This window comes from Gadus macrocephalus, chromosome 7 (genome assembly GCF_031168955.1).
Source record: "Gadus macrocephalus chromosome 7, ASM3116895v1".
NCBI classification, from domain to species: Eukaryota; Metazoa; Chordata; class Actinopteri; order Gadiformes; family Gadidae; genus Gadus; species Gadus macrocephalus.
The window spans coordinates 14,679,464-14,693,101 of record NC_082388.1 but is presented as its reverse complement, the minus strand read 5'-3'; the positions used below and the strand labels follow the sequence as shown (position 1 = coordinate 14,693,101).

The 13,638-nt window shown below is 44.4% G+C and overlaps 1 protein-coding gene across 1 annotated transcript in view; it reads right to left on the bottom strand.

The window, feature by feature from the left end:
- The window catches only part of fstl4 (follistatin-like 4), a 185,707-nt gene that overhangs the window by 19,777 nt on the left and 152,292 nt on the right, over window positions 1–13,638 (bottom strand). Inside the window, exons 7-9 of the mRNA XM_060056808.1 lie at window positions 10,670–10,836; window positions 6,320–6,440; window positions 2,932–3,093 (exon numbers count right to left, since the gene is read on the bottom strand). Of these exons, the coding sequence (XP_059912791.1) occupies window positions 2,932–3,093; window positions 6,320–6,440; window positions 10,670–10,836 (450 nt within the window). The remainder of the gene's footprint in view (window positions 1–2,931; window positions 3,094–6,319; window positions 6,441–10,669; window positions 10,837–13,638) is intronic.

The following is a 13,638-nucleotide window of genomic DNA, read 5'->3' as shown; positions in this document are numbered from 1 at the left end:
ACGAAGAACTCTTAGTCTGATTGCGTTTTTATGAACTTATTGTTCATAAAAATGTAAATCGGATTCAATGATCAAATGTTCAGAAGACACACAGCTGCCCTAGTATAAGAGTTCCTCCAATTACCCCCCCCCCCCCCCCACCACCACCGCTTTATAATAAGGGTAAAATAATTAACAATTATTTAATATTAGTTAATGCAGTAATAATCATTAATTTAGTTAATTAACGTTGTGTAATGGCGCTATGCAGCGCTTTCGTGCCGTTTGTTCAACAAGAGGGAAAGAGCCCTCTCTCCGTTCCTCATACTTCCTCTCCCTATCTCCCACTTTCTCCCAAAATACCTCTCTCTCTACCCCACCCCTTTCTCCCTAAATAACTATTTTTCCATCTGCCCCTCCTTTCTCCCCATCTACCTGTCTTCTCATCTGCCCCTCCCACTCTCTCCAAAATACCTCTCACTATCTAACCCTCCCCCTTTCTCCCCCTCTACCTCCCTTCCTCTCTGACCCTCCCCCTTTCTCCCCTCGATCTCCCTCTCTATCCGCCCCTCCCACCTTCTCCCTAAATACCTCTCTCTCTATCTGTCCCTCCCTCTTTCTCCCTAAATACCACTTTCCCTATCTGCCTCTCCCCCTTTCTCCCTAAATACCTCTCTGCCTATCTACCCCTCCACCTTCCCCCCTCTACCTCCCCCCCTATCTGCATCTCCCCCTTTCTCCCCCTCTACCTCTCTCCCTATCTGCCTCTCCCCCTTTCTCCCCCTCTACCTCTCTCCCTATCTGCCTCTCCCCCTTTCCCTCCCTTCCTATCTGTCTCTCCCCCTTTCTCCCCCCTTCCCTCCCTTCCTATCTGCTTCTCTTAATTTCTATCTCTACTTGTTATCTGCATCTTTCATGTCACCCCTTTGTGTCTCTTGACCTTAATCCACAAACACACACACACACACACACACACACACACACACACACACACACACACACACACACACACACACACACACACACACACACACACCACACATTCAGGGATACACACTCTCTGACACAGACCCTCACACGGATACACACACGCCAGTACAGCCACACCAAAGCTCCTTCCAACAGCATGAGCGTGTACATTAATAGATTATAATACATCTGCTTGCTAATTAATTGCACATGCCAAAGACTTAGTAATACTTAGTGGGCGTACTATGCACAGCATTTTGCCTTCGCAAGCACTCCATCCCCCCACTCAACACAGCCTTGTCCAACCTCCACCTTGTCCAACCGTTCACTTGCATGGGCCCTTCACAGCTTCCGGCGGTAAAAGTATATTTGATAATTCACCGTTGCTAAGTATAATTGACCGCTGTCAAGGAAAACAAAGGATTTTTTCCCTCTAATGACGTCTTTGGTATCACTCCGCGAGTAGTCCGGTAACTTGTCAACCCCAGCGTCTTCGGTTGCTAAGCGACGTCAACGTCTTTGGCGGACTATTTCTCTGCTGATCAACACTATGAATGCTGGTAATATACATTGTAAATAAATTGTTTCGTTTTGGGAAGTAGCCATGTAATAAGCGGGATAATGTATAGGACTTCGCCGGTCATTATCGTAAAATAAGCCACTTCAGGGCGAAGCAAGACACCTTCGCTGCGTGTCGGTGTCCTGTTCGCCCTGTCGGGGCTTATATTCCCGATAATGCCCGGCGTTCTATACATTATCCCTTACATAATATCCATAAACAATTCATAAGAAAATGTTTCTAATTTGTCTGTTTGTGTCCTGGTACAACCCCCCCCCCCCCCTCCCCCACACACACACCACTCCCTCCTACACCGCCCCCCCCCCCCACCCCCCACAGATCCACTCCCTACACAAACACACACACACACACACACACACACACACACACACACACACACACACACACACACACACACACACACACCTGTACACCTCAGCCTGTACTGCATGCACTTGCTATTCAGAAACTACGAGCAAGGTATCCAGATTATCCAGATGAAGCAGTGTCCCGGGAGGCTGCGGCGCTGCTGTTGTTTATGCGTTAGCAAACCCTGCCACACCTCCTCTTTGTTTGAGTGCTTTAGGAGGTTGGGTAACAGACTATTAACACAGGTAATGGTCCAAACACTGCCAATAAAACTCGGGGTTAATGAGAACCAAGCCATAAAGAGGAGCTTCCTTTTCTCCCTCTCTCTTACTCTCTTTTACAACTGACATTGAAGAAATACCTTTTAAAATTACCCTACTGAGGCAGGCGCGAATGAAAGCCATACATTTGATTTATATTTGAATTTCAATCTGTCATTTTCACAGTTCTAAATGAGTAGACTTGTTCCATCCTTCACAACTCAACTGTCTCCCGTTCAGAAGGAGAGGAGGGCCATTTTCGTTGAGTTTAACTTTCACTTTTACATCCACACATATTAATTAAATCCCCAAGTTCCATTCAAGTTCCATTCTTCTGCTTCGGTTTTATTTAAATCCACCTTGACAGGATTACATTTCCCTTCATGATGAACGACGTATTGTCGCCTCGACGACACAATGTTGTTTCCATGGTTTTTCATTAGACACAGTGACGGGTGGCGTCGCATAACAGGAAGCTGTTTATCTCTGAGGGCGAAGCGATGGTACTTGAAATCGAGACTCGAGATATGGAGTAAACACAACAAAATGAATAATAAACACCAGCGAGATCAACATAAACACACACAAACACACACACACATATTATGCAGCCAGCAATATACACATAGAAAGATGAGCCAATAGCAACTGGTTGATAAACAAGTTTGGATAACCACACATCGACAGACACACACACACACACACACACACACACACACACACACACACACACACACACACACACACACACACACACACACACACACACACACACACACACAGAGGAAGGCTCACCTATGAGAGCGATCTGTTTGGAGGATTGCAGCTGAAGATCCAAGCCATTCTTCAGCCAAATGAGTTTTGGGTTTGGGATGCCGTCGGCATGGCAACGGAGGCTGGCAGACACTCCAGGTTCCTGGGCCTGGGTCTCCGGGTAGACCAGGATGACTGGTGGGACTGCACACACAGACACACATACATATATGTATATATGTATATAAATATAGACACACAAACCCACACACACCAGAGAGACAAACACAGAGGACACACAAGCAGTGAAAACTAATTACACACAAACAAACTGTGTCATGGTACACCAGGATTCCTATGGGTAACTTCATACACGCACACACTCACAAACCCACGTAACACCATAACTCCAGAGCTCTGGGGGTGCACGATTCGTGAGCCCTGCATGAAATGGCTTTCTGACGTGATCCCCCCCTTCACAAGTTCTGTAGGGAGGGGCTGCTCTCCAAGCATATCCCTCCCCAGTGGGCCAGACACCCCCACCTCCCACCACCATGGAGTCAGGTGGGAGCGGAACACCGAAACTGTAGGCTGTTTTGTAAGCTCTCCCTTTTTACTTATATATATATATATATATATATAAAAAAGATTTACACAAGGCATATACATTATAGATATAGATAGAGGTGGTGATTGGGACGTCTAGTGACTACATGCAATAATCTTCCCCTGGATCAAGAAAGAAACTTGGAGGATACATTTGAAATGATCAACTCTTAGTCCAGTTAAATCCCGTCAAATTAGTTTTCTATTTTGAAGTTTTCTTATTGCTGCAGGGCCTTGGGAGGGGCTGACGCCTCCCTTCTAATTATGGATGTAACTGGTGGAAGCCTGCTGCTAATTAAATTAGATTGGAATAATAATGAATTAGCTTAAATAAGACATGTATCGTATTGGCAGCAAGGCTGTTCAATGTTTAATATATATGCACCATACATTTTGGCTTATAGGGTCTTAACAAGCATTACATTAATAGTTCATCTATTGAGGGGCATCCATGAGGGATCCTTAAGTGAAACAAAAGCAACAAACAATAATTAATTACAATAACAAATAATGATATGTTAATCAACCATTTTAATGAGAACCCTGAATCCCATTATGAACCCTGGCCTCTCACTTAACCCCAATCTGCCAGGCTACACTCCTGCTCAGGTATTTTGCACATCTCAATTGCTTTCTTATGAACCTTTCCTCTTGCAAAACACAATAAACAATTAGGCTTATTGTAGGGCTAAATTGAAAATAATTTCTTCCTTTATGTTGTGTCTTGCATGCAGCTCCTTGTTGAAACAAAGGCTGCTGAAGTGTGTGTGTGCATCTCTTTATGACTTTGAAGGTGTATGTGTGTTTGTGTTTGTGTATTCGTCTGTGGCTTATTATCTGTGTGTCTGTGTGTGTGTGTGTGTGTGTGTGTGTGTGTGTGTGTGTGTGTGTGTGTGTGTGTGTGTGTGTGTGTGTGTGTGTGTGTACTCGCCCATGTTGCGTTTCTAATCTTCCATTTGTAATGCTATAACATGGGGGGGTGGGGGCGTTCCCGAGACGGCTAAGCAATCCCTCGTGTGTAGGAGGGAGAAGCCCTATGCAAATGATTAGTCTGAGTGGGAGTGTTGATACCCTGCCTGCTGCTACTTAAACACACCCTGTGTGGATGTCTGTGTGTCTGTGTTTGCCTGTATATCTCTCTGTGTGTGTGTGTGTGTGTGTGTGTCCGCTGGCTGTTTGATGTTGCCCAGCTCAGATGGGCAGCCATCTCTTCAAGCAAATCCATTGGACACTCTTAAGACGTCGAGAGTTGGTCCAAATCACACATGAGAATGGCACCCAACAAAGCTGTGCATAATTGTAGTTATTTGTATGGGAGCAGGCATAAGGTAGGGGGCAAGGAGAGGTATTGTTTCAGAATAGCACAGCTGCGCAATTCATTCTTATTGTAGGGAAACTAATCACTTTGACAAAGCGCTTCTTTCAGCGAACCGTGCACTTCTCGTAACATCTGACAAACTAACTGACACCACATTAAGGATGACAAAATCTCAAGTCTCAAGTTGTAGGAATATAGCCCTATAAAAATACTATGAACTGCATGCTCTTGTGTATAAGACGCATCGCCACGCTCAAAGAGTATGGCTAGAGTTCCAACAGATTGATTATTTATGATTTGTTCGTTCCTATAACTATAGAAGCCTAATTTAAACGTTAATGAAGGTTGAATAGAAGTGCACTGGAGTGATGTTAGTTTGACGATATTCTCTTGCAAAACAAAAACAGCTTGTTGAAATAGGACCGATTTTGTTCATAGCAGTCTTGTATAAAGACACACTATGAGATCGCTGAGATCCATATTGAACGAGTTGTTTTCCTAACATTAAGGACATTGTGTGGCCCTCTGGGAAATGTCTGTGAAACATTGTCCAATGTGTAAACAGGCCTAATAGGGAATCAATCGTTTCTCTATGAGCTATTTAGACTTGGAAGCAGAACTGGGAGAATATTGAACGTCAAACTGAATTCCTCATTACGGATCACATTGTGTGCGTCGCCCTCCCTCTGAAACAACCCAAATATATTAAACACGTCTTACACAAATTGATCAGAATTTATGGAAGGCTATAATATAAAACTAAATAGGCGATAAAAGTGTGAGTATTCATGTTTAAACGACACAAGACAAGCGCGTCATCAGGTAAAGACACAACTTCAACCAGGAAACCTTATGGAAGTTACCATATAATTAAGCAGTGTGGTGAGGGTTAGGGATTAACATTAGGAATAGGTTGGTGCAGCACTAAGTTTGGGCTCAGCTGTTCTGTCACTTAAAAGATCATTCATTTACACAGCCACAGCATTAGGGAACAATATCTCCGTTTATATCTGTGAAATGACCTATAGAACATTGTTCAGTATCTACAGTCCTAATTAAGGGAAATGTGTAATTATTTAATAATAACATCAGTGTCTGTTTGTTTGTAATGTAATGCTGAAAATGAAAATGGTTGGTTGGTATTGGAATGTATTTAGGCTATTTTGTCTGAATGCGACATCAACTCATTGAATGTTACAAATGTGTTTCATTGTTTATTTCTTATGTGTGGACCACAGGAATAATAGCACATTACACGTATGCTGCTAATCCGACAAATAAACAATAAAGTCGGTATTAATTACATGCTATATACATCAGGTTGTTTAACTGCTTGTTACACGTGTTATTATACTGTTAGGAGGATTCTGCAGTTTTCACATAATTAATAATAATACAATAATAATAAAATAAGTGATCACTATCATATCATTCTCCTGACTTCGACTTAGTAGTATCATTGTACTTCCCAGCACTATATGTAGGTAAGTAAGGGGCGTTACTGACCATTCACCTGCAGAACATGCGTTTGGTGAAGGTCCTCGTAGCCGTATGCATGGCAACTGTACTTCCCCATGTGGATGGTGGTCACCTTGGTGATGTACAGGGAGCCGTCATCCCCAAAGTCCTGCAGGGGGGGAAGGAGCGAGGGAGAGAGAGAGAGAGAGAGAGAGAGAGAGAGAGAGAGAGAGAGAGAGAGAGAGAGAGAGAGAGAGAGAGAGAGAGAGAGAGAGAGAGAGAGAGAGAGAGAGAGAGAGAGAGAGAGCAAGGAGAAGAGAGAGCAGAGGGAAGGAGTGAGTTTGTGAGAACATAAGAATGAGAGAGAGTTTGGCAGTTAAAAGGCAGTGTGTGCATAACAGGAGGGCAATATTGGAGTCACGCACAGAGCAAGATGCACAGAGGGAAGAAAACAAGAAACAAAAGAGACAGCAAGAGAGAGAGACATAGAGGGCCAAGCATGGGGGAGGGGGGGGAATAAGTTAGAGGAGACACAAACGCAACTTCAGATAGCATGAGAGGAGGAAGACAAGAAAAAAAAGACAGGTAGAAGGGAGATGGGGGGGGGGGGGGGCTGATAAAAGACAGAGAGAGAGAACGGAAGAGAGAGTGAGGGAGAGTGATGGGACAGGAAGAGGGGCTATGAATCAACGGGTGTCCCCGCCGCGCCCAGGAAGGTGTTGGGGGGATTCGATCCCTCCCCCATGCGTCGTGGCGCTGCCTACGCCTGACTAATGGCAGGGGTTAAAAATATAAAAGCCATTAGGCTGATGAACGACGCCAGTTGTTGTGGGTGCAGCATTCAGTAGTCACCTGGGGAGTTCCAGCTTCCCAGCTTCACTCGGATTAAGACATTAAATAGTGTGCCGTCCTACAGAGTAGCGCAGCAGATGTACGGGGTGGAGATGGTGGTGGAGGTGAAACGTGGAGGAGGAGGGAGGGGGGGGTATTGCACTATTTCACAATATGGGGCCAAACAAGGAGAAGAGGTTGGCCTTTTTTCTACTTGGACAAAAGTTGTCTTGATGTGAGCGCAGAAAGTGTGAAAGGATCTTTTCAATAAACTTGATGAGGGCAAAATGCGATCATTGGTATATGATCAGTAATTAATGGCTGCCCCCGAATTTATGTTGCGAACATGATGACTTTGACCGCTGGTTACGATAAAAGCAGGGTTACAGCAATGACTGTAGACCCTCCCTTTGGTCCTCGATCACAGTGTGGGAGGACGTGATCAGTGGCTGTATCCCTGTTGATGACCTTATTGATTAGAAGTCAACTCAATGGAAAGTGGAGGTTTTTCATGTTTCTTGTTCAAATGATGCCAACAGGTATAAGATGATTGTGGGAGTGTGTGCTAAGCACCAGGCCATGTAGCCATGTAGGACATATTCTTGAGTGTGTGTGGTGACGGCTGGTTAAACATTGCACATTGATTGTTCAACGTGCAACAGGTGTGCAGCCTCACCCGGCCCCAGAGTCCGATCAGTCTGACTCAGGCCAGGGGTGGCTGGATCAACCAGCCATCATCCACACACACTCACAATCATTTTTATGTATAAGTATGTGTCTGTATGATTAGCATATGGGCTAAATGGGATCTTAATTTAGCATCCATATCAACTTGCATTGAATTGAATTCATTTCAATTTCTCATCATGAAACAACGTGTTTCCTTTGTGAAACCATACATTTAGGGACACACAGAACTTAAATGAAATATAGCATGTCTCCAAATGTTAGTCAATAAACAACCAAATGTATATCAAACTGTTGCTGTTTGATATACTATATTTCTTCACTAATCCCGTAAAAACAAAAACAAACAAGCATGCTTCATCAGCGTTCAGCGACCCAACACGATTTATTGGTCTGGGATCAGTGAGGAAAGTTGTTGTTCTTATTGACACTCAATGCTAATAAACTGCATTCACAAAGCCCTCTTTAATACATTGAAATACAAATCCTCCCCTTTCATATTTAATTTGTCCCTCAATTCTAATAGTTCTTGTAGTGTGTGCTGTAGAGATCCTCGTCCAATTATCTCCCTGATATTGTCTTGTTCTTTTGTGCATGTTTCTTATCTTACTCCCACCTCCCAGCCCAGCCCCTCTGAGCTCCAAGGCAACAGATCCTTAACGCTCTGTGTGTCACGCCCCTTCTCTTTCTCCCTCGCTCCATGTCCACCAATAGTGTTTCAAAACGGTCCGGCCAGACCCATGGAGTAGCACACAGTGAGGGAGCATTGGCATGGCACAATGCACAGCCTTTGGTCAGGTTGTGCATTGTGCCATCAACTCCGCTGGTCTCATGGGGACCATATACATAAGACCGAAGACGGCAGTGAGATGCATAGCCTCGAAACCCCATGAGGCAATCTGTTTAATCTGCTTCTGGGTTTCAGTTGTTTCACTCAGACCGCTTGGATGTGGCTGTTACATGCTGCAGGGGTGTATTGATTTGATAGATTTTTTTAAGGTTGCTTATAATCACGTTACCTAAGATTGTTTTTCGGCTAATATTCCTTTTTCCTTTGTTTTGTGCAGTTTGATGTGAAGGCATGCGTTAACGATCACTCATGGCTCTTGCAGCGCTTGATGATGTATTCATGGGAATACCAATACACACACACAAGTGCGCACACGCACACTATGGATGGTCAAAGTTGTTGAAAACACTGATTTTTACTCTCCTTTTCCTTACCTGTAAAACGCCAAAAAATTAAGCGTTTTGGGCGGCTTTTTAACACGCGATTGAACGCATCAAATAGTGCGTAATTCTTTTTTATAACTAGGTATTTTTGTCAAAAAGATTTGTGCACATTTCCATATGAAAACACGAAAATATAAATGTTCTTAAAATACAGATATATTGCATGATAGACAGAGGGCATGTACCCTAGATTGATTTATGACGAATATTTTGAACATGACGAGAAAATGACGTTCATATTTGGTTCCCTTTTAAATATAGTGTTAATAAAAAATAAGCAACACAAGTTGCCTATTGAGTGTGAGTATAAATTGCACATCACATCGCTATGGGAACATGCCCACTGAAGATCATGTAATTTCAATCTTCATATCAATGTTTGAAGTACGTTTTGTTTATATTTCATTATTTTTTTTTTTAACATAACACTTCTTTACCATCGTCGTCATTGATATTATAACCTAAAGAAAAGGGGCTACTGGTAAAAATAGCAAGAAGATTCAATGAAGACCTACATAACAGACTTTCAATTCACACTGAACACAGCTGTAGTAGGGGTATGCTACTATGCTACTTAACGGAGAACACAATGGAGACAAAACTTGGCGATCCTAGTGAAAAAAATGGTTAGTCTGCAGTGTAATACTGAACACATTACTGTACACATGGATTCAACACCCGATATAGCCTAGGTACATAATGTAGTGAAGTGAATGCACAGCACCAACAACAGATCATTGCTGTACTGGTGTACGCTTACTTCAGGCTATTTTACGAGTTCAAAAGCAAAGTCAAAAGCAGCCTAAACGCTGTATTTGCAGACGTCGTACAGTTGAGGCAAAGCGGTGCAAGAAACTGGGTTTTGAACCACTAAATAAATTCACAGGAGCACTTTGGAGATGTCAGCAATTTTGCGGTGCTTCAAAGGGTAATTGTGTTGAACTTCTTAGTTTTTGCTCTGTTACTATGTCTGTCTATGAAATTGACATATACTTTTTTCAACAGTCATCGCCCAAAGAAATTCATTTTGAGGAAAGAAACAGGTAGCAAAGCAAAGGGAAGGGCTACTGACTGTCAACTCTGGTCGCACCTCTTTCATAATGCTTTGTTTTGGAAATGTCAAACTAGTAATTTGCCCTCTCTGGCTTATACTAACAATGAGACTATCACAGATACTCTGTTGACATAAGCAGAAGTTCTTTGCTAATGCCAATCTTCATCAATTGATTTGCTTTGCGGTGACTTCTGCACACATAGCCGAAGGCTTTATGCTAGTGCTCCCTTCCTTATTGGTGAGAGAAGGCTACAGTCGCCCACAGTGGCCGATATGGGATTGGCCAATGTAACACAAAGAGTATTTGATACAATTATGATTGTATCAATAAGATTAGAGTTGGTAGAGACAGTTCAGAGACGGATTCGAGTAGGTGGAGAAAACTACGGTGGGTGGAGACGTTTTGGAGTGGGTGGAGACCGCTTTAAGTGGGCATGGACAGATCACAGGGGGTGGAGACAGATTAGCTTGCTGGTGACAGATAACTTTGGGTGGAGCCCAGATGCGGAGGGTAGAGACAGACCCAGAGTGACAGGCTGCAAGAGAGGATGAAATTGCTCTTCAAATCGGGGTGACACCAAACGTGTACTCACGTTGATGTCCTCAAGGTCCAAGAAGTTGAGAATTATGCCGTTCCTCTTCCAGATGATGGGTGGGCGCAGTGTCCCCTGGATGGCACAGGACAGGACCATGCTGAGGCCGACTGTTACCGTGGAAACGCTGATCCGCTGCTCCTCGGGCAGGCTGAGCTGGACCACCTCTGTGTAAAGGAGAAGGGGTGAGAATAAGAGCAAAACATGATCAAACGGTAAGGAGACAGAAACTAGGGAACTGAATGAGGGCATTTATATGATAGAAAGGAAGAGCGAGAAACATGAATACATGTGGCAACACAAAGCAGGAGATAATCGTAATAGGGAATTTATTACAAAGAAAACACAGAACCAAGAAGCAAACGGTAAAAAACCAACCCCAAAAACAGACAAGAACCACAGGCTATTTAGAGGATTGTTTCGTGGCGGTACCCCAGCGCCGCTCAATACATCTCAGCGTTCATCTCATTGGCAGTCAGACGGGAAAGATAAACAGCTGTTACTCCGCAAGGGTGAGAGCGAGAGCTGTCTGCTGATACAAAAGGACCAGTGTCAGAGGACACTCCGCTAGCCAAATATCATTCTTCTCAATGAGGGGGAATTTATGTTCATGAAAATGGCCTTCCAATTCAATTCACCTTTATGGCAAATTGAGAATTATTCTTCCCCAGTTCCCTTCGGTCTCATAAATAGAGGACTGCTGCCCAGGTTTGGTCCTAGTGGAACAATGGTAATGGTGAAACCATCTGAACATTTGCAGCATGGACGCTCATATGTTAACCCTGTTAACCGTTCCAAAATGACTTTGGAGATAAAACCATGAAGTTTGAAGAGTAAGTGCTCCGTTGGGAGTGTCCCCTCTAAACCCATTCCCACACAGAATTCTGCTGACGATTCCTTGATCCATCTGCTTGCTCTCTGCGATACCATTTATTATCTCAACACGACACGGGCAGATAACTCACCTGCACAGCCAGTGATTAATTGTTCATCCTGTGACTTTATTTACCCTTGAAACAAACATACAATACCCATAACTTAGTTATGTTTTAAGTCCCACAGTGAGGTTCAACGTTGCACTGTTGTGTACCATTGGCATCATTCCTGCCTCTCAGAAAGTACAACAGACAGCTGCTGATAGACTTTGATGTCTGAGAGGAGCAACCTCAGGCCCCGACCCCTCTGGCTTCAAACATGGCTGTTGTAAGAGACCCCCTAGACAGTAATCCTCTCTCTCTCTCTCCTCCCCCCCCCCCCCTCCCTCCCCCCCAGTGACAGACTCACCCTGGGTTTGACAGCAGACCTCAGCTGTGATCTCTCAGAAAATGCCTCAGGTCTTGACAGACTGGGCAGGTGGTGATTGTTTAAAAAAAAGACTATATATAAATAAATAAACAGAAAAAGGTGATGCCTCAGCGAAGCTATCAGTTGGGGGGGGGGGGGGGGGGGGATGCAGAGGGTTCTGGAACCTATTGATTCACCGCGGCATCCCGGGGTCCGCTGTCAGGAGCGGGAGCTCACAGCGTGACAGACGGCCACGCACACCGGAACGACGGCATCATCCGATAAGCAGGGAATCTGCAGTGTCATCCTGTGTCATCGGCGCCGACGTTGCTTATTCAGTAAGCCCGTGGGAGTGGGGGGGGGGGGGGGGGGGGGGATGGGAGGTGGGGGGCAGGGGGGTATCTGGTTTACAAAGCTCTAAGGGCAAAGCATGCAGCGTGTCATTCTCTAAAGTGCCAAAGCTAATGCATCATTGCAGTCCAATCCAGATTTATCTAAGCAATCATAAGGTGTGAAAGCACATGAAACAGAAACATGAGATATGGAGACAACAGGGAGGACGCTGCTGTTTGCTGATAAGCTACCTGGGAAACCTTTCATCAATTGCTTTTTCCTTCCTATTTCCAATCACGCATCGGAAACATAACGCGTCCCCATCATGTGTGCTTGTGGATGCGCTCGTGCCTAATTAGTTTGAGTCTTGATCCCTGATGACGAGAAGTGGAACGGTCAGGCCTTCCCGAGTGATAAACAGTCTTCATGATGCCTTAGTGGGGAAGCTGCCTAGACACGACCCTTCTGGAAGACAGGCTCCATAACCGCAGGCAAGACTGTCTGCGCCACCCAAAGATCCCGTTTAGCCTCAGAAACAAGGCCAGCTTAAACCCCCTGACTGTAGCTGGGGAAGGATAACATGGCATTATATACTTGTTCCCCCTGCTAGCCCCGTTGCGCCTACACACAAACGCACGACTAACTTATCACAATAGTCACTTTGTGCTTGAGATTAATTCTTTATCTATATGTTGATTAACGCACTATTGATGGGCTGATATTCCCTGTTAACCACTCTTTGGAGGGGACTGGTCCGGCCAATGAGGGAATTTCTATTTCCATCCTTTTCCCAGTCTCTGTGTGAGGGTAAGAGAAAGTATCTTATAATGGGGATGATGAGTAATTAAAAAATAAAGTAGGATATCAAAACAAGGAGCGGAGAATGGCATGGCAGCAGAGAGCGTGTAAGAGAGCTTGGCCATACAATTAAGTAGACAGAGAGAATGAGAGCAAGAGAGAGATAGTGTAAAGTCTGAAATGTTTTTATAATTAGAATAGGAACAGAAAGAGGGGTTGACTGAGGTAGTGAGTGAGAGAGAGGGGGAGAAGGAGAGGACGAGCGGTAAAAAAAAGGGTGGAGGAAAGAGATTGAGGGGGGAACATATGCAGGACGAAGGAGGGGGAGTGAGCCACAGAGAGGAACGGAGGATTGGGATGCAGAGCACGCAGGTGGTCCACTGGTGAATAACTAATGTCGGGAGGAAGCTCTGGAAGTTGTCCCGCTCAACTTGTGTTAGCGCAGACACTGATGAGTTGGAATAACACATGAACCACCCAGACAGCACAGCAGCTAATCACTACAACGATCTGCGCCCACCCCATGCTCCACATCAGACAACTGCCAGGGTAAT